The following is a 22,500-nucleotide window of genomic DNA, read 5'->3' as shown; positions in this document are numbered from 1 at the left end:
GTGCACATGAGGAAGTGAGTGGTAAACAGGAAGCAAATGGGAAATAAATACAAAGCAGAGAACGGTACAGTCTCATACTCACATCCTGTATCTCTGCATAATAACCCTTTGTTTAGTGCCAGTCAATGTGACGAATCAGATTTTCCAAATCTGGCTGAGATTTGAATGAAAGATGTGAAGATGTGGTGGTCTTCTTATTGATTAATCTTGCAAATCTGTGAATTATAAAGTCAGATATTTGCGAGATCTTTCTCGAAATTTCTGAGATTAATGTCAGAAAATTGCCCCGCCCCCACAAGTGTTCTTTTTTCTTTTTTTTTCGAGATGGCAGTAATAAGCCTTCGTATGTCTAAGATAGCCAAGTTAGAAACAGTTTTATATTCCTCAAATCATTACAAATTTACTGGGCAGATTGATTCCTCAAATATAAACAAATAATTGTTATGTTAAAAATGTACCACTTTCGACTTTTCCCTAGTCTAAAACAAATCTCTGTCAAAAATAATGTTGCCGCATACACATGTTAAATTGTGATGCACAGTGAGCTTGAAAATCTGCTATTCACACAATGTTGACCTATATGACATGCCCAGAATATTAGGGACGCTAGGGTTCGTAGTGTAAGAGTGTGTATGTTGACCTATATGACATGCCCAGAATATTAGGGACGCTAGGGTTCGTAGTGTAAGAGTGTGTAATGTATGTTGACCTATATGACATGCCCAGAATATTAGGGACGCTAGGGTTCGTAGTGCAAGAGTGTGTATGCGCAGTGGCACATAATGGGACATACTGAGAAGCTTCTCTTCTCCATACTTATGAGCATTGGTTTCAGCCCAGTAACAACAAGATCTGTTGAAGATCCATTATCACGTGTGCAGTAAATGTTTGTCTCACCAGCGGGGTGACGGGTGCTGCTAATGCGTTTTGGTACCGTTTTATCGCTTTTATCGCAGTCGTACAACAATATTCCGCTTCTGTTACTGCCTGGTAATACTCAAGTTTTTTTCAAGTTTTTTTGAGTGGTACAACAACCACTCCAAGGAACAGCAATGTCCGCGTCCGCCTATGCGCCTATGTGGCCATGAGCACCAGTATATGGGGTACCAGTAGGGGCGCTGTTTGCCAGAAACAGAGAGAGAGAGAGATAGTATTAGTGCTGCCTTTTGTCTGCTAATGAGAGAGAGAGAGAGAGAGAGAGAGGAGAGGAGAGGAGGGGGGGGGGGGGGTGCACCACTTAGTTCAGTGATTTTTTTTCCATTTTTGGCCAGGCGTTTGGTGCCACCCTGAGCTTGGTGCCACCCTGAGCTTGGTGCCCAGGCCTGCAGCCCTTGGTGCCACCCTGAGCTTGGTGCCCAGGCCTGCAGCCCTTGGTGCCACCCTGAGCTTGGTGCCCAGGCCTGCAGCCCTTGGTGCCACCCTGAGCTTGGTGCCCAGGCCTGCAGCCCTTGGTGCCACCCTGAGCTTGGTGCCCAGGCCTGCAGCCCTTGGTGCCACCCTGAGCTTGGTGCCCAGGCCTGCACCCCTTGGTGCCACCCTGAGCTTGGTGCCCAGGCCTGCACCCCTTGGTGCCACCCTGAGCTTGGTGCCCAGGCCTGCACCCCTTGGCGCCACCCTGAGCTTGGTGCCCAGGCCTGCAGCCCTTGGTGCCACCCTGAGCTTGGTGCCCAGGCCTGCAGCCCTTGGTGCCACCCTGAGCTTGGTGCCCAGGCCTGCACCCCTTGGTGCCACCCTGAGCTTGGTGCCCAGTCCTGCACCCCTTGGTGCCACCCTGAGCTTGGTGCCCAGTCCTGCAGCGCTTGGTGCCACCCTGAGCTTGGTGCCCAGGCCTGCACCCCTTGGTGCCACCCTGAGCTTGGTGCCCAGGCCTGCAGCCCCTGCAGCCTGTGCATTACGATAAGTCGGGGCTGTCAATCACATAAGCCTGGAAGACTCTTCAAATGGAGTGTAAAGTACTTAATACAAAGAAAAACCTTTGTGGATTTTACTGTTAAACTCCTGCCCTTTTAAAATCCATCTTTGCATGCACCTTTGCTCCGCTCTGAGTCTGATGCAAACCGCTGGTGCACAGCTCAATGGTTTCCCCCATTATGTTTGTGCTGGTAATATCAGAACCTCACACAAGTTACACAGAACTTCATGAGTTTTTCTCCTGATCAGTATCTGATCACGGGGCTTCTTGGATCCTCTCAGGTATTACACATAATGATAAACAGACTCATTTGGACCACAGACTATTCTAAAACATGGACCAAACCTTGCACGGGTCTCGAGTGGGTTTTACCATTTCCTCCCCTGTGGAATAGCACTATACATGAGTTGATAACAGCGATACGATACGTACCACGATACATGGTTGACAATACCATAAATGGACGATATTGGTTCATTATGGCCATACGATACGATTCAATGATTTAAAATCGATACATATTTAGCAAAGAAATTAAATCTGTGTGAAACGTGGATGATGTATGTATGTAGGCTATTATTATACCCACCAAAATCTGATGGATCAGACTGATACACACCACACCACTATAAATAAATATATAGATAAATACATTCCAATACTGTTTTGGTATTCTGGTCTGGAAAAAATATTTTTGCCCTTGCCTATTTTTCTGACCATGCGTTTTTTTGGCCTGCACAGAGCAGTGTGTGTTTGTATCCCTGGGATCCGTGACGCTGGGCCATGACTAGCTATAGGCCTACCTGCAGGCATGAGGCACAGTGCCAGTGTCCTGTCATGCTGTGTGCCCTGCAAAAAACATTAACCCTGGTCAGGCGAACACACATGGGGGTGATGAGCTGTTCCCCAAAGACTTCTACCTCCGACCGACTATGGTGCAGTCGGAGGTGTAGACTATAAGGAGATGAGAGGTTTTCAGAGGTGTTTTGCCAAAGTGGTTGTTTTATATCAGAAGCTGCGTTTGTTAGATTCATTACAATGTCAAACAACTTTGATAGTCTACCCTTGATGTAGTGCATAATGTTGTGCGTGTGCACACATGTTGCTTGGCTTCATGTACTGTATGTTTGTGTGAGCCATATTCTGGCTCATATTTCATAAGTTGTCTTACAGTTCCGACATGGTATCAATTTCCCATTAACTATAGTCTAGTCACTCTAGTGTATTATGATTGGTCCAAAGCTGAAATCCATCATTCATCAAGCGGGTAAAAGAGATACATCATGCTGACATGATGACAATTCAAAGTCATTTAAATTAACCTTGATGTCAGCCACTTAATGATTATATCCTATCTATCGCGTCTGTCTGTCTGTCTGTCTGTCTGTCTGTCTGTCTGTCTGTCTGTCTGTCTGTCTGTCTGTCTGTCTGTCTGTCTGTCTGTCTGTCTGTCTGTCTGTCTGTCTGTCTGTCTGTCTGTCTGTCTGTCTGTCTGTCTGTCTGTCTGTCTGTCTGTCTGTCTGTCTGTCTGTCTGTCTGTCTGTCTGTCTGTGACTGTGACTGCGTGTGTGTGCTCGTGCGTGCAGTGCCTTTGTCTTCATGCTTACCTCATGTCTTTTGATTCTGCGTCTATACATATTTGTTGAGGTGTTTGATTCTGCGTCCATACATCTCTGTTGGGGTGTTTACAATTAGTCCCCTATAGGTATATGCGGGGGGGAAACGCATGTTTTTGCATACGTTTCAAAGTACTATTAATCACTGTCTTTTCAAGAAACCATGTTATATTCTCATGCAATTGCTGCAAAACACATTAAACAGTGAATGCACTTAAATCTATCTGGAATTGAAACAAATGCAATATGCAACTGCTATTTTTCTCCATGGCTGACCTAATTGGTAGGAAAATCATTGAGTGCTATTGTTGGAGTTTCTCACACATACGTATATTTGTGAACGGAAACACACATATCGTCTCTGTCGGGTCGAAACATTGTATGTCCAAAACCGTGTGTGTGTGTGTGCGTGTGTGCGTGCGTGCTTGCGCGTGCGAAAATAGCACACATACATTACGAGCTCACAAGGTGTAGCGATTGCGACGCGTTGTGAGCTTGTAGAACGTCTATTTTCAAATGTAGACAGTAAGTGCTCATGTGGCCTCGTCTCTCTTTTGGGGCTTGTTTTTCCGACCTAGACCTTGGTTGCTTATTTTGCTCACAAGATCTGGCACTACTGCTTGTTGGCACCTGTTCAGTGTGGAACTGGGGTGTTCCTCGAAATGTGTTCAGCCCTCCTGGTGGAACTCCTACCTCACTGTCAGGTGAGAAGACGCTGAAATGTGTTCAGCTCTCCTGGTGGAACTCCTACCTCACTGTCAGGTGAGAAGACGCTGAAATGTGTTCAGCCCTCCTGGTGGAACTCCTACCTCACTGTCAGGTGGAACTCCTACCTCACTGTCAGGTGGAACTCCTACCTCACTGTCAGGTGGAACTCCTACCTCACTGTCAGGTGGAACTCCTACCTCACTGTCAGGTGGAACTCCTACCTCACTGTCAGGTGAAATGTGTTCAGCCCTCCTGGTGGAACTCCTACCTCACTGTCAGGTGGAACTCCTACCTCACTGTCAGGTGAGAAGACGCTGCTGGAGACTCAGAAGGGTCCTGCATGTACAGTCAAGTTTGTTGGTATAGCACATTTCAACAACTATTTATATACTCCCCCAACCAATAGCAGGGGTTGACATTGACACTGACTGTCACGTCATGCGTACTAAACTCAAGTGTGTGTGTGTGTGTGTGTGTGTGTGTGTGTGTGTGTGTGTGTGTGTGTGTGTGTGTGTGTGTGTGTGTGTGTGTGTGTGTGTGTGTGTGTGTGTGTGTGTGTGTGTGTGTGTGTGTGTGTGTGTGTGTGTGTGTGTGTGTGGTGATGTACAGTACAGACACTAGCATAGCATCTGTAGACCCACCGGCAATAAGAGCCAAGCATGTTTTCGTTAAACAGATTTAACTGAAAGAGGTTGGCATAAAAGTCCCGGGAGGCCTGCCAAAGCAACTTTGCATATATTGTTTTTCTTGTGATTGTTTTATGAGTCATGAAAGTTTGTTTTTCTGTCTTTCTTTTTCACGATGGAATTATTAGTATTTATTTTCAATACGTCAGTGTCTACGTGGTACAACAAGGAGACAAAGAAATTCAATAAAAAAGATGAAAGAATGTTGATGGTTACGGAGAATGCAGTAGAAAAAAAAATGCTTTTAGCAGAGTTAGGGCCGATTCATACTCCTATTTTACCGCTGTAGAGCCTTGGCTCGTCAGAAATTCAGAAAAATCAGTAGCACTGAAGAGCCGACTTTAGGACGGTACCCCCCCCCCCCCCCCTTCAAATGACGTCGCATTGTAGGCCGAACCGACTTTTATTCGGCTCTAAAATAGGAGTATGAATCGCGCCTTAAAGGAAGTAAAGTAATGTTCTATGTAATGAGTTGACAACCCCAACCCCAGCCTTGACTGATGACTCATTGACACACCATTTATTGTCTGCTTTTCAATGCATTCATCACTTTTCTTTTGCAGGTGAGGTCACACCATGCTCTTGGCCTGTTGTCTGCATTAATTGCTTGACGGCTTGGCTTCGGTGCACCTCGCCAGTCACAAAATGAATTTGCAACCCACTGGTTTAGGACCACAGGCAGTTTTTACATTTGCTTTCATTATGGCAGGTGTTAAAATCGAGAGTGTCAGTGTGGAAAGTTTTCGGTCACAGATGAGGGACATGCATTCATAGAATTTCCTGTTCGCACTAATTTGACATGGAGACTGCTTGTAAATCAAAGTGATAGCCTCAGGACCAATGTGGGAAACTCAGGGCTCTGTAGAGACTGGGGAAGCTGTTTGGGAGCTTTGCTGATGAGGGTTTATTTATCATGATTGTATGTATAATGCATAATGGTATGAACTAGTCTACAATCCATAGCACATGCATGTGTTTTGCACCGTAAGCCTGTTTCACTTACAATACAGTAGTAGGCTACAGTATATGCAGTTTTGTAAATTGTGTCTGTGTTGTGCCAGTGTTGCAAAACTAATTTCTGTGAAAATGATAAATGGTTGTATATTAGCTAGTGAATGTACTTAGAGAGAGACACCTAAATCAATGACCTGAATAAATGAATGAATAGGTTTACTACAAACATAATTTAAAATCAACTAAAATGCAAAACAGAAAAGAAAGCATGACAAAACAACAATGTCCAAAGAAAACATCAATAATAACGACACCCAACATTTTCGCCGAAAACCGTCCGGTTGACAAGCCCAGGCTGCTCTGCTCGTCGTGAGTCTGCAGAACGCCATGCCCAGAACGAGGGTCAACACAGCCCTCCTCATCAAAAAACAAAAAACAAACCTAAATATACGATCCCAAATGTGTTTTGTTTTCCCCAGAATGGCAATACTCCGTGCAGACTGGGTTCTTATAGCTCATGACAGCTCAGATTCTATGGTTCACCCAGAATAATATTGTCATTATAAATTACCTTTAACACTTAAAGCCCAAGACGGAGATCTCCGCCTAATTAATTAATAACGTTGAATGCCCAGGACTGAGATTAATCAAAAGATGGGATATTACTCGTTTGATAACAGAGCGCACCGCTCTACAGTCTAGGAGCGTCTATTGGGCAACATTCTATGTCATTTCAGGTTGGGAGGTCATCCAAAGTGTTCCCCCTCCATTTGAATGGATGGGAGCAAATGTTTTAAAACGCGAATAAATCTATATCAATGATTCCAATTCTAACCAAAATATTGTGTTTTTGACGGCCACATCTCTCCTCAAGCTGCTGCAGGCTGCTGACTCCAGGGGTGGGGGGGACATCTTGGGAAATGTGGAGTTTTGCCTGCTGTATCCTGTGTCACCTCAGAGAGAAATGACCTGGAGTCCTCTGTGCAGCATCAGATCACAATGTGGCCAACTCACCGGGAGTGCCCTGAACAACTCGAGGGAAGCAGGACAGAGTGACTGATTGACTGGCTGAAAGGCTGGCTGAGTGTGATTGAGAAAGACAAAGAGGCGAAAGGCAATGTTGAGAAGGAAAGAAGCTCAAAGTGGTTTGACCAAAAAAAAGGAGAGAGAGAGAGAGAGAGAGAGAGAGAGAGAGAGAGAGAGAGAGAGAGAGAGAGAGCAATAGTACATTAGAGGATGGGGTGACTTTGAAAAATGAGAAAGAGAGCGGGATGGTAGTGCGGGAGTTTCACACGAACAAATACTGAGGGGAGATTGAAACTATAGTTTCTTGAGTGCTCTTGGAGAGAGATTGGACAGAACCCAAGAAAAAAGAATAGCTAAAGATACTACATATTCTTTTTTCTCAGCCTTTCGATTCGCAGAGCCATTTGCTGCAATTTAATTCCACCTAGATGAAGTCTCATTTTCTAACATTCTCACAGGTGCACACATATTCCTGGAGTTGGTTCTTTAAAAAATAGTCTATAGTGAGTCATTAAAAAGTAAAAAGAGAAAAGTGCGTCATTAAAAGGTAAACTAAATAAAGCCAAAATATATATATTTATTCTCCTTTTACTTTTTAATGACTCAGAGGAATAAGAACCTAAACAACTCTAAATCTATCCCATGTTGCCAATAGCACATAAAAACATGAAGAATATAGAAAAAAGGAAAGCAAAGTGTGTTTGTTTGTTTATCAGAAGTCTGAGGTAACTTTCATCCTGTCTACTTTTACATGAAGCAGAGTGCGGGGCATCTGTTGAGAAAGCTTTTCAAAGTGGAGGCCACCATGAGCAAATACATCATAAATTCGTAAGATTGTTGGCATCCCTATTTTGGGCTCGTCATTAATGTCAAATTTCTTTTGGCACAAATGGGTAGAACTGTTATGGAGAGTTATGGAGAGCAAATCTACAAAGTCACACACAACCAAAATACATTTGCTGAAATCTGCTAAAACAGCCAGCATGGCAGCTGCGCATCTGACACAGGAATTGGAGAACATCTCAAATTGGCGTCACAATTCTGACTGTCGTCATGCACAATTAACTTTAAATGTACAAAAAACAGTTTCAATGTGTATCTCGGAGATACACATTGAAACTGTTTTTTGTACATTTAAAGTTAATGGAGATACTATCTCCATCCGCAGCAGGCTTGCTGCGGATACCTTTGAGGTACGCATCAAAAATGAAACGCACTGACGCATTGATCTACAATTTGTACAACTGTGCAATGAGCAATGCAATTGTTATGTCCATATCAAATGAATAAACATAAACATAAATATATGCAATCTTCAAGTTCACAGTGCGTCGGCATTGTGAACTTGAAGATCGGATATTTTCAGCAAATGTATTTGATGTACAGGGGGAAAAAAGAGTGGGCCAAGGAGAATGAAGTATAGTGCTCACAATGCACATAATTATATTGACGCTATGGTGACAAAATGTATATTCCTAATTAGAATACTACAATCCATCTGTACACGTGGTCTAGAAAGATGAAGTAAAACATAATAATGCAAAGCTTTGTCATGACAACATAATTTGTGACAAAGAATATCCACACTCCCTCAGCACTCTGCTCAGCTGTTCAGAATGTGAATTTGTTAATTGCATGGGCTGCTTTGTCTCGAGTTCAATCTATTCTGTTTCTATGGCTTATTGAGCGTGTTGCATATCACGCTTTACATATTGCCTATTCCTTGGCCCCCAGTATTGCTGCTTTTGTGACGGTAGGACGCAGTTTACTATGAAAACCAGCATATCCCGCCAGTCAGTCAGTGCGTCGTGTCACACCTCCATATGGTCACCTCTCGTGACATGTCAAGCCACCATATATGGCCATCTCCATATATGAAGATCACAACACTGACTTCATCAAACCCTGGATAATAATAATAATAATACATTTTATTTATATGGCGCCTTTCAGGTCACCCAAGGTCGCCTAACAAAACAGAAAAATACAAAACAATAAAGCAAGTTTAAAAATACAGCAAGTTTAAAAAACACACAAAAGGCCTGCAGCAGACTTCTACTCAAGGTGGGAGTAGGCTTGTCTGAAAAGGTGAGTTTTGAGGTGGGATTTGAAGGTGGGGAGTGAGTCCATGTTTCGGATGTCGGGGGGAAGGCTGTTCCAGAGGCGAGGGGCAGAGCGGCTGAAAGCTCTACCCCCCATGGTGGACAAACGAGCTGGGGGAACAGTGAGGTTGGTGGAGGAGGCAGACCTGAGTGACCGGGTGGGAGTGTTGATATGGATGAGATCAGACAGGTAAGGGGGGGAGAGGTTATGGATGGCATTGAATGTGTTGAGGAGGATCTTGTAGTCTATGCGGTATTTGATGGGTAGCCAGTGGAGTTGGTGAAGAACGGGGGTGATGTGGGAGATGGCAGGGGTTTTGGTGATGATGCGGGCTGCAGCGTTCTGGACCAGTTGGATTTTATGGAGGAGTTTGTGGGGGAGACCGAAGAGAAGGGAGTTGCAGTAATCGAGGCGGGAGATGACCAGAGAAAGGACTAGGATGGCAGTGTTGTTGGGGGTGAGTGAAGGGCGGAGGCGGTTGATGTTGCGGAGGTGAAAGTAGGCTGACCGGATGGTGTTATTGATGTGGGTATGAAAAGATAGGGTGCTGTCGAGGACGACACCCAGACTCTTGACCTGGGGGGAAGGGGAAACCGAGGAGTTATCTATGGTGAGTGTAAAACTGGGCTGCTTGGTGAGTGAGGATTTGGTGCCAATGAGGGTTAACTCTGTTTTATTGCCATTTAGTTTGAGGAGGGATGAGGTGAACCAGTCTTTGATTTCGTGAAGGCAGGCGCAGAGGGAGGGTGGTGGGAGGGTGGAGGTAGGTGTGGAGGAGACATAGAGCTGGGTGTCGTCCGCGTAACAGTGGAAATTTATGTTATGTTTGCGGAATATTGAGCCAAGTGGGAGGAGGTATATAATGAACAGTATGGGGCCAAGGACAGAGCCCTGGGGAACACCAGAGGAGAGGGGAGAGGAGTGGGATCTGAAAGATTTTAGCTGAATGAACTGAGTACGGTCGGAGAGATAGGAATGGAACCAGTGTAGGGGTGTGTCAGATATGCCAATGGAGGCTAGACGGTCGAGGAGGATGGAGTGTGAGATGGTGTCAAAGGCTGCGGTCATGTCGAGAAGGATGAGAATGGATAACTGTCCAGAGTCGGCTGCTAACAGGAGGTCGTTGGTGATTTTTATTAGTGCTGTTTCTGTACTGTGTTGGGGGCGGAAACCGGACTGAAACTGTTCATAAAGGTTGTTGTTGGAGAGGTGGGCCTGTAACTGAGTTGCAACAACCTTTTCCAGGATTTTTGCTAAAAATGGTAAGTTGGAGATGGGGCGGCTATTATGTGGATAGCCAGCCATGCATGGAGAAGACTGGATCATCACCTAGATCTGCATATATGGAGCCGGCCATGGCACCATGTCCAGCAACTCTACATCTGACCTGAAACCTTAGATCTTAGAAACCCTTAGATCTCCATATATGGAGCTGACCTGTTCTGACATTCCATATATGTTGAGCCTCCCCCATCCATCCTTCCTCTTCGATGTCTCCCTTTTGACTGATAACTGTCCATTCAAACTCTAGACGGGCCCGCCTCAAAGTTATTAGTAGAGTTCTCAACAGGCCCGAAAATTAAGGCCCGGCCCTACCTGGGTCCTCATCAAACCCTGTACACTCAAGACACTGCCCCCACGCACCCTTAGATCTCCATATATGGAGCTGACCTGTTCTGACATTCCATATGTTGATCTGACCTCAGCAAACCCTGTACACTCAAGACACCTTCCATATATGGCCAGTCCAGATTTAATTCCATATGTTGATCTGACCCCCACATGGCAAAGCGCCAGCTCTCGTCCAGCAGTGTGCGTCACCCAGGAGGATGCGTGCACAGGGCAGGGCGTTTTACTGGTTATTATTATCATTACTATTACTATTACTATTATGTGGATCGTTTATTATCACACTATCGCAGTTGAAGGCAGAGAAGGCGGAAAGCCAATTCACATGATTATTTTGCCCAGAACGTTCTTCTCATGTGTACTGCCAGGCACACTTTTACCTTTGTTGTCTTATGGAAATAAGATGGAGATTAGATGGGACAGGGATTAACTAGCCTCTCCGAGTCATTCCTCCCCTTTGTCTCCTCCACTAGTAAACTAGCCTTTCAGCAGTAAATCCAGATTATGGAAATGCTCCGGCTATAGATGGAGCCTAATGTGTTTTCAGAAAGCCAATCTAGATGATTCCTCCACAAGTGTGGTGTTGTTCCGTTCCATCCTGACGTTGCTGTGGTGGTGGTTGTTGTTGTGTATGCAGTACATTCTGGCACTCACTGTGCAGTCAGTCCCAGAGTGCCTGCTGAGTCCCTCATTATTCTGTCCACTGATAGCCCTGGACTGCTGCCACACGGCCAATCGTCCAGCCCAGCAGGGAGAGTCTAACCGGTTTGTGTTGTAACATCGATGGGCTCTACGCACACAGAATAACTCTTCCTATTTCCAGGCCGCTTCCCTATACTTCCTTCACAGGTGTTACCGATGATACTAATTAAGGCTCTGTTCCCTTTAGTTTGCAGTGGTTCTCAAACTTTTTCATTTCAAGGACCCCCATAACTCTGAGAGTGGACACGCAAATGGAACCAAATGGACCGTCTCAGAGTTTGTAACCCACTCAAGGACACTCTGATGGAGACCCACTGGTGTGTTTCCAGTGAGCCGTGTTGGCACAATAACAGCATCTTGACTGTTTGACCAGCATGGTACAGAGCCTTCATTGGTGTCAGCGGTAACACTGGCCCAAGTTCTTTCCAAAATGGCGTGTGTGCATTGAGCGCATTCTTGTGTCAATGTATAGTAGAAATAATAATAATAATAATAAGGGTAATAATAATAATAATAATAATACATGCTTTTGTTTAACACAATGCGCGCTACTCCTATAAGCCAGAACGTGGCGCCAGTACCAAATGATAGCCGTCCATATTTGACCCAGATTCTCATTCCAGGCTATGCATCGCCGCAGAATGGTTTCACTTTCTTAGCGTGATCGAAGTTGTCTCATTTTGAGGAGAAAAGGGACTATTAAGCGTGCACGCGGCCGTGTGCGCGTCGGATCCGTGTGGAGCCTGTCTAACATGTGAGCAAAAATATATATACAGTATATATTTTATAATATAACTATTGAAAGGAAGACGGATTTTTACGTTCTGGCACAGGTGGGGGTGGAGAATAAAACAGAAATCCCCGCCTTTTGTTTTATATGTTTTATTCGCCGTTCTTTGATCGTTCAACTGCTAAGACATAAAGGGTTTCCACCGGACAAGCCAGTGACGTCACGCGTTTGGATCACGTGACGCTCGATTCCTAAGGCTTCTGGGAAACCGAGGCTCAATGCATTGCCTTCTGGGAAACCGAGGCTCAATGCATTGCCTTCTGGGAAACCGAGGCTCAATGCATTGCCTGTGGTGCGTGTCGGCCGCTTCCTGCTTGATCTGTTCCCTGTTTATGTTTTGCATCGCCGCGGTGGTGGAATCCCCGATTCAAACACAAACTATGGGAGTATTTTCAGGCGGATTTTCGTGAAACGGACGTGCATGCGAGACGGATGCTTCTTCAAAGGTTAGTGAAAAACTAGGCAGTCAATGGGGCATTGTGATTGATTATAACGGCGCTGAAACTGTTACAAGTCACACAAGGACACTTAGACACAAGGACACAAGTAAAATATGATCAACATATCCATCTATCCAAGCATCTTCAACCGCTTTTCCGTAGTCGAGTCGCGGGGGCAACAGCTCCACCAGAGTGCTCCAGACTTCCCTCTCCAGAGCAACATTAGTGACTTCCTCCTGGGGTATCCCGAGACGTTCCAAGGCCAGTGAGTCGATGTGTTTGCTCCAACTGCGCCTTGGTCTGCCCCGGGGTCTCCTCCTAGTGGGACGTGCATCGAAGGCCTCCCTAGGGAGATCAACATAGTCTATTTTTGTATAGGGTCTGAAAGATCCCCTCCTTAACTTCTTTGTCATTGATTCTTACTATGCCGTTCTGTCATCTCTCTGCATTCTCAGTAATTTTTATCAATTTGCACACTTTTACTTACAATAGTGTGTCTTGTGAAATCATCAATGAAGTATTAAACTCCTCCCGAAAATCTGCCCTTCATCCAAACGCCTCAGATAGGCTACGTAATTTATCAGTGTTGTTGCCTTGTGTGATAAAGCATAAAATAGGTTTATCACAAGTAATAGCCGATGTAATACCAGCACAGAGAGAGCATCATTTTAGAAACTACCTCTGAGTCTTTTTTTTCTCCTACATCCTATCAAACCTGATTTTAACATCAGATAACCCAGATGAGATTGATTTCCATCTGTGAAAAACATTCTGCTGCTCTTTCAAAAGAGCAGAGACTACACAACAACAAAATATGATTTTTGTATTTATTCATGCTGAATTTCCAAAACGTCTCCATAGAGTCGTCTGCATATACCGGTACTGTTGAATTTGAAGGATGCTTCGTGGGGGCTATATTTCAAACAGCACAACGAGGTCAGGAACAACGAGGTATCTTTGCTTTTTTTTTTTACTCATGTACAGTATTAACATACTATAGGAAACTTTACGTATCGGACAGTATACTAAAAGACTGCAAAGGTATTCATTTTAATTAGTTGGAATTTGTCGATTTTGTTTCTAAGATGGTATAGTTACGTATGGTATCAAAATGGTTAAAGAGCTGATTCTGTAACTATACTGAAAAATAAAGTGTCATTGAGCAAGGCAGTGAGCATATTCTTATGTGCTTCACAGATAACGTTCTTCCCTTGGCAGCCTTGCCACTCAGACCTCTCTGTTGAGAGATCATGGAGAAATGTTAAAATAGGAATAACTACATGATGTACTTACACTATACAAGATCAGCCCAGAGATAACTTTACTGTGGGAATTGGTTCTCGCTGCATTTAGCTTCTGCCACGTCTATTCAGCCGTCAGAAGTTATATTTTTGAACACCCCAGATTCACAACCCTTGCACTAGAACTAAAATCGACTAGGCTAATCCTTTTACCCCGGCAGTGGGGTCCAAAGTCGGGAAAGTCATTCTTGGCAGTAAAGGAGTTTAAAGGGGGTTTAAGTGATATTTGTTTTGTTAAAATAATAATTGTTAAATGTCTCTCTATATTCCGATATGAGTTATGAGTATTTGTTCAGCAACATGGTTCTCAGTCTCCCCAGCTTTTCAGTACACTCAAACAGCATACAGGATAAACAAGAGCAGTAGGACGTCATGAAACAAAACGATGAGCAGACACATTTAAAGATCTTAGTGTGGTTCTCTCTCCTGATTGGATAAAACTAGCCAAAAAGCACCCTTCATGGCTTTTGACCCCATCCTACGTAAACACTGCAAAGCGCCATCTGTCAACAATTGTCTTGTCTGTGTCATTACACATATACGTTCATGCTACAACAAACACGACCAGATGGTATTTTAGTAATGGACAAAAATAGTACACGCCAGAAATGACAACATCCAAGACAAGTTTTCATTTTCTTTCTTTCTTTTCTCTTTATTTATAGAGGAAAGCCCATTGAGCAAGCTCTTTTTTCAAGGACGCCCTGATCACACCATATAAAACACAATACATATAGATATATTGAAAAGAAAATAATAATAATGTTAAATAATAAATATTTGAAACGCATTACAACGTCACAGATGCAAATAAATATAGTGTTACATGAAACAGGTGCAGTCACTATGTATTGTGTCCTCAGGCACCCTACAGGTATGTCTCTAGTCTAGACTGAGTCTAGACCAATCGAACCAGTTTCAGACAGTCCTGAAATGATGTGAAAGCAAGTCGAACATTGATGAAAACAAACAGCAGCCATGTGTACAATTCCAGAACAATTGAGATAGAAGACCTGAGTCAATACGCAGCGAGAAAGGTTATGTTTGTGGGTCAGATGGAGTGAATGAAGATGGCACAACTCTTTCTATCTCAATGCTGCATACAATGTACAAGTTTACAACGCTGCAGTGAGCCGTGCTATTGATGTGGGTAGGCAGGGTGTGCTGGCCGATTGCTGTTGTGGCCAAAATATGGGTAAAAAACGGAATATTATTGTTAGAACTGTCAAATGTCTGTGTGATGGAAACACACGAAATGCACCCTTATCTAGTATAGGATTGTTATCCCGACCTGGAAATACATTTTCCGTTTACTGAGCTGGAGATATGGGGAGACCCCTTTAACTGAAAAACTAAACAAAAAAAACTGTCCAACTATTGGAATAATAATTAAATTGCCACTGTTGTTTGCTATTGAACTTTAATTTTATTAATAACTTAAAAATACAATAATATTTTCTCTAACAAAACAAATATCACTTACACTTTAAAGAAACGATTTAAAGGAGAATTCCATACTAAAAGGCTTTCTTACCTTTCTTTGTAGTTGTTACGTCCCCACCAAAGAGGTCCAGGTGTTATTTTGTGCAAAAGCTCCTTATTGGCTATTTCCCCTACCATAAGCCCTCAATGAATTGCATTGAATTGAATGGGAATTGAATGGGGCTATGGGGTGTTGTGCTAATTCGCTTATTTCCATCGCTCAAAATTATAATTTCTTTGTATATATCCTCTCTTCATAATGTAAATAATATCCCAAGCGGCACACTTTACTACTTCTTTCGATGGAAATAAGCGAACTAGCATAACACCCCATAGCCCCATTCAATTCCCATTCAATGCAATGCAATTCATTGAGGGCTTATGGTAGGGAAAATAGCCTTTAAATTTGATCATCATTACTTTACTTCCGAGTTAAGGCCGATCCCACACAGTATTCATATTGCAGTATCCTGCAGTGTAAGCTCATTGGTTTCTGAAACAGACACGGAAACAATATTTCCTTAAGCATTTCCCACGGTGCGCTGCTTCCCTAAACACTACACCATGCTCTGAGGTGCGTTTACCCACCCACGAGGCTCACGTCCCCGGGCTCTTGTGTCAGTGCGGTGACCCACTTGCAAGGATAACATCTGGAAGAGGTGGTGGCTTGGAAAAGAGGAGCAGGAGGAGGAGAGGAAGAGAGAGAGAGAGAGGGGGAGGGGTCACAGGGAAGTGACGTTTCTGTCTTACAAATACACCCGGCAGGGGGTAACCTCTGGATCAGCAGATAGCGTGTCGTAGGTGCTAAGCAGGGATGGTGTGTGAACGCGTGTCTCACTCTGTCCAGATGCTACCGCGGGTTGGGGGGGGGGGGGGGGGGGCAGGAGAGGCTGTGGAGGCTGAGGGAAGTGGCTGGGCCTTCTTCCTAGAGCAGCTGTTGGCAGGTCAGAGGTGAGGCTTGGGGATTAGAGCGAGGGCTCATCTCCTTGTGATTAGAAATAGGGAAACACATTGAACGTGGCCTCAGCGGGCTCCCGCGGATCTGTGTCCTGCTGTATTAAAAACTCACCTCATGGCACTCTCTCTCTGTGTGTGTGTGTGTGTGTGTGTGTGTGTGTGTGTGTGTGTGTGTGTGTGTGTGTGTGTGTGTGTGTGCTACTACAGTGTTAGATAGGCTAGTGACATCGACATGTCTCAAACACACGCTTGTATTGGGCAGAGACATAATCCCAAGGTTATAACGAACCACCTCTGCAGTACAAGACACGTTCTCCATAGATGACATTGCACTATTAATCAATCTCAGAAAAGCTGCTGTAGGCCTATAGATAGAGGGTATGCGCGTGACATCATCATACCCGGAAGTTATGTGGGAACGCCTACTGAGTGGCAAAAAACTACTTTCTGGCCTTGACATCCAAACAGAAAAGTCCTATCTGATTGCATCAAATAACGAAAGTCGATTTGACACTCACTTTATGCATGACATACAAAACTGCAAGGTGATTAGCCCTCACTACAGTTACACACGCACATGCACGCACCTGCACACGCATGCACGCACCTGCACACGCATGCACGCACCTGCACACGCACGCATGCACGCACAAACGCATGCTGTACACACGCACACACGCACGCACACGCTCACAGACGCACACACACACACACACCCACCCTCCGTGCCAAGTAGTAATGTTGTCACACTTTCACACAGGTTCACTGCCCTATTATTACATTAGAGCACCGCGGTCGTGTCTCTCTTGCCAAGGGCAGTGAGCAGAGGATCAACAGAAAGACTGAGTCTTCTCTGAGTGTTCACAATGCTTTCAGAGCAGAGAGAGCCAATCACTTCCCAGGCCTGTGTAAGTGGTTATAGCTCATCATTGTAAACAGCCCTGCTCGCAGCAAGCATGTGCTTCAGAATGCTGAGCGCCATAATCTCTCTGTCCCATCTGAGCCCCGATGGCCTGTTGCCATACAGACACTTTTCACACTTCTATTAACTTGGTTTACATGGCCACGTTAAACCTGCCATATAGCTATAGCCATCCCATTGTTTTGTTTTGTTTTGTTTTCCGTTCCTTTGCTCACAGCGTCCATTAGGGATTACAAATTCATGCTGCTCTCGGAACTCATCGTTTCTGTGAAGTAGTATAAGGCATAATTAATGTTGGGTTTTGCATTACACTGTTGTATGGAACTTGTTCTCTTAGGGCTGTATTTTGCGTGTCTTAAGTACCAGGTCTTATTACCTAACTTGAGTAAACTAAAGACCTGGAGGCGTGATCAATGCCATTTGGCTATTCTGAGTGGCCAAAGAGCATTGATCACGCCTCCAGGTCTTTAGTTTACTCAAGTTAGGTAATAAGACCTGGTACTTAAGACATGCAAAATACAGCCCTTAATCTCTTATCTTTTTCACTAGTAATTAACTCAGTGTCAGTTTTACCCCATCGTTTGCTTACTTATTTTGTTATAAATAGTTGTGCATTTTTTTCCTTAAATTTATGCCCTTGCTTTTTATTAAATACATATTTCTTTATTTTTTTAAACTTTTTTGTGAGACATTTTGCATGGAATGTGTTCATGCGTTCCATAACCTAAGTGGTAAGACGTTCGTATCTATCCTCCCATAGGTGCAGCATCGGGCGCTGATCCGGAGATGGGGGCCGGACAAAAAAGACTGCCTTAAGACAAAACTAAAGACTCAAAGAACGCCTAAATCGTCTTTTTTTCTCCAAATAAAAAAAAGAAAGAAAGAAAAAAAATCCAGTCCAGTTTCCCCCCCACGTTCTCTGCTGCAGTTCTAAGGAGTTCTTTCTTCCCTGCCCCTTTGCCTGTGGTCCCAAACTGCTTTTTTCGCTTGATGTTTCTCAAAGTCTTGGTACATTTTTCCACTGAGGAGAATCAGAAGACAGGCAAAATGGATGAAGGCAAAGCACTTTTCTTAGGGGGAAGGGGGGGGGGGGGGGGGGGAGGGGGAGGGGGGGAAGACTTATAATGTGAAAATGAAAACACTTGTTTCGTCTTTTTGGGAGGAGGGGAGTGTCAGTGGGGTCACGTTCTTTGAGGTCTCTATCCTCCCTTGGTATTTTTGGAGTTTGTACCTTTAGTGGATCCTGCCTCCTTTCTTCATGTGGATGTAATCAATACCCCAGAGAACCTATTCTGATATGCTGGTGGAATATCAGTCCTCAATGTTTTTCTTGTCCTTGCTCTTGGGTTGTTGTTTTGTTTTTTTCAGGCTGCTTTTTTTGCAGTCCTTTTTTTGTGGGTTCTCTGTCTGGACTCTTTCCAAGTGTGTTTCCGGGGTTCGTTTTTTTTAAGGGGTGGACTATGCTCCCTTCACTGAACTATACTTCTCACCTCTTTTTGCCAATGTTTTTGGTGCCCTGGTGCCTGTTCTTGATGACTGTCAGGGTATTATGGACAGGGTGAACGACAGGTATAGAGCCAGCTCCCGCAACATAATTATCCCTAGAAACTCCAAACTACAGGAGGAATGGACAGTAAATTGGTTTTGAGTGCCCAATAAGCTCCACGCGACCTCCCTAACTTCTTCCTTTGTCTCTCTGTCTGTCTGTCTGTCTCTCTCTCTCTCTCTCTCTCTCTCTCAGACACACGCACGCACGCACGCACGCACGCAGAGTGTCTCTCTACCTGCTTAGCACTCGCTAACTGCTGCATATTTGAACCAAATCAGCCCTCAATCTTCTCTCTATTTTTCTCTCTCCGACTGTCCACACTCACCCAAAAAGAAAAGGAATCTCTTTAGTGAGAAGCGACGAAAGAGTAATTTGTTTTCAGAGCTGGCTCGCCAATCTAGGCATTACAGCGTAGATCCCAGAGATGGATAATGAAGGTATTTGGCTGGGTCCGCTCGGGGCTTCTCTCCTGGGAACACAATGGTCAGAGAATATTGCAAAGCCTAAGACTCTATTACCACCTGTATCCTTAGAAGCTTGTATACATGGACGGCAATCAATAAAATGAAACCTAATATGAAAGCAAGCTAAGCTAAACTAATAACGTCTATGAGCTGGTTCCTTAGGGTGGCAGCGTGTTGAAAAACAAAACAAAGAAATGGCTTAGTAGCTGACTGTAAACTCATGAATCTTAGTCTGGACACTTTGTATGTATGTAAAACAATGTAAAGAGTGTTTATTATCAAGTCTAATGGTATGTTTATGGGGCATACATTGTATAATGGTGTATAGACCACGTTTTGTTTTTGAGCACATGAATTGATTATAGGACAGTTTTATTTTTAATTTATCTTTTTTTTTATATAATCAGTGATGGTTTAGTGTGTGTATTAAGTGGGGGGTAGGGGGGTGGGGGGTGAGAATCAATGCTCCTCTGCTGTGTGTGTGTGTGTGTGTGCGTATGTACCGTAGACCAGTCCTAGATGGTCTAGATGGGTGTGTTAGACTCAGTCTTAACAGGGTCACAAAACATAGACAGTCTTAGAGAGGTCAGGTACACTTTGTCCAGAGGAAAACTACTGTACCTGTGAATGTACTTTGTATTCAGAGATTTTTATTACGAATAAATAAATAAACACTAACATGCTGCAACCTTTCCTTCACATTCAATGTTTTTGGAGGACTTTAATCGGACGAATCTGTTTGGACATGCATGTTGTTGTTTGTTTTTGTTTTTTTTGGGGGGGGGAGTATTTGAACGGTGCTGGTCCTACGTTAGACTAAAGCCCAAACCACACCAAAGGGTCGGATCGGGACTTTTTATTTTATTTAAGGTAAACCACACCAATGCTACTCATTGAGTTGCAAGGATTTGCATTGGTGTGGTTGACCTTAAAACAACTTTTTGTCTCGACCCGACCCGTTGGTGTGGTTTAGGCCACATAGACATGGTCATCTTAGATCATAATTAGGTACACACACATAACACACGTGCGTACTACGATCATGGGCGCGCGCACATGTGCGTACGACTATGTGCGTGCGCGCACACACACACACACACACGCACACACACACACACCAAAATACCTACCTCTAATTGCAATGCAGACCCACGTTGTATTTACTGCCCGCTCACACTTCCTGCCTACCCGGGTCTGTTTCCTTCGACATCAACGAGCTGAGCGTGTGCAGCGGCTCCGCATAATGAGTGGCAGGGCTGAAGTGAGCCATGTGGTCTTTGATTAAAGAGGGCCGTGTCCTGGTCAGTGTAATCTACCACTGCCCTGCTGGTTGGTTAAGTGATTAAAGAGGGCCGTGTCCTGGTCAGTGTAATCTACCACTGCCCTGCTGGTTGGTTAAGTGCTGTGATTACAGCCTGTCTCGCAACTCTGTGAACTGGTGACACGCAGCGGAGGAGAGCGACGCGCCCGCTTCATTAAGGCTATGCCTCCACGGAAAGGGCAGGGCTTTGTTGTAGCTACAGCAGCTCTGCAGTCCCATTGTACATTCTTACCCCGCGAGACCGGAGCTTTTGTGTGAACATATACCGTCGCTTCTTTCTTCCACGGCGGGTCAAACCACTAGAGTGGTTAGAGAGAGACACACCGTACCATAAACCACAGGTTCACGTAGGTCCAATTCCCACAACGGATGATATGTCAACAGGAAAGTGTAGCGTTGAAGTGCCTTTAAGCACGGCGCTAAACCCTACAGCCTGTTTACTCAAAGTAGGTCACCCTGGATAATTGCAAACGTAAATTGCCATTACCTTAGGGGGCAGGGCTGGCCGGAGGCGGATTCATGGGCTTGTGAAAGTGCATCGCTGTTGCTGGACAAAATCGGAAATGTATAACGGCAACAATTAAAAGCACAAAAAAAGGTTCCAGGGCTCAAGCATTGAACACATGAATTAGCAGAATTACCACATACTGTACCAAGACAAAAACATTAAGTCGACAAGTAAACACCAAGATGCAGCGCATTGTGCACTTGTAGATCTGCTATTTTCAAAAGATTATTATACATTTCATAACTTGAAATGGGACATTCTGCATAATGAGTACTTTTACTTTTCGTACTTTAAGAATTTTTTTAAGCGAAAACTTTTGTACTTTTACTCAAGTACATATTTAATTCTGCACTTTTACTTGTAACAGAGTATTTCTAGTTTGCAGTATTGATTCTTTGACCTAAGTAAAAATCACACCCGTGTGAACTGAGTGGTGCAACTCCCCTCCCCCCCCCCCCCCCCCCCTCCTCTCTCTCTCTTATTAGCAGGCAACAGTACACCACTATCTCTCTCTCTGTTTCTGCACAACAGCGCCCCTACTGGTACTAATAGTCATACTCGTGCTCATACATAGGTGAACACATACATAGGTGAACACATAGGCGGACACGGACATTGCTGTTCCTTGGAGTGGTTGCACCACTCAAAAACGAGAGTACTGCGTGTGTGCACGGTCAGAGTCTGACTACTGAGGTTTGTTACTGTGTGTGTGAACCTAGCCTCAGCTGCAGTATTATAAACCATCTCCCTCCCTCCCTACCAGCCACCATTACACTCAGCAGAGTCCTTCCACTGCCACCCAGTCCCTCTGACGCTGTGCAATCAACAGCCGCCGCCGACTTTATGAACTACATGTATGCTCACTCAGGGATGGCCATCATTTTCTGGGTAATTTTCTCCCTCGCTGCCGGCGAGTCAGACAAAACACAGCCATGCGTGCACAGTGCACGCGCTCACATGCGTGTGCACTACGCACACGCTCACAGGCGTGTGCGTGTGCAGGACTTGATTTGCTGGGGAGGAGAGTAGAGGGGGGTGGGGGAGTTCAGTCATTTTTATTGCCGGTGGGGATGTGTTTTTTTTTTCATCCCTGCTTCTGTTCAGACTGAATTAAATACATGTATGCATTGCAGACGTGTCTGATATGTATGAGGCTGATGGATGATAACGCCATCTGACAATTTAATTAAAAATGTACAGTATAGTTAAATCTAAGACATAGCAGATCTACAAACTAAACCGCAAAATACAAATGAAACCCTGCACCTGTGTGACAGTGACAGAGAGAGAGAGAGAGAGAGTTTGGAAGGTGAGTCGGTAATATTAACATACTGAACAGTTTACAGTATTATGTGAAACCAAAGAGTCTGAGGGCCGTCATTTGAGCTGGAATAAGAACACCATGTCGTAGTATACAATTACTCTTCTCT

At 44.4% G+C, this 22,500-nt stretch overlaps 1 protein-coding gene across 3 annotated transcripts in view; it reads left to right on the top strand.

The window, feature by feature from the left end:
- Positions 1–22,500, top strand: part of pcdh1b (protocadherin 1b) — a 280,262-nt gene that overhangs the window by 217,642 nt on the left and 40,120 nt on the right. The window contains exon 5 of one of the 3 annotated variants that reach the window (XM_083785274.1): positions 17,989–18,182. The exons of the other annotated variants lie outside the window; for them this stretch is intronic. Within the exon in view, the coding sequence (XP_083641400.1) occupies positions 17,989–18,044 (56 nt within the window). The 3' untranslated portion in view covers positions 18,045–18,182. Of the gene's footprint in view, positions 1–17,988; positions 18,183–22,500 lie in introns of those variants that run through there. 3 annotated transcript variants of the gene reach the window in all.

Source organism: Protomyctophum parallelum (genome assembly GCF_964188405.1).
Source record: "Protomyctophum parallelum genome assembly, chromosome: 16".
Lineage (NCBI taxonomy): Eukaryota > Metazoa > Chordata > Actinopteri > Myctophiformes > Myctophidae > Protomyctophum > Protomyctophum parallelum.
This window is presented reverse-complemented; position numbering and strand designations above follow the sequence as displayed.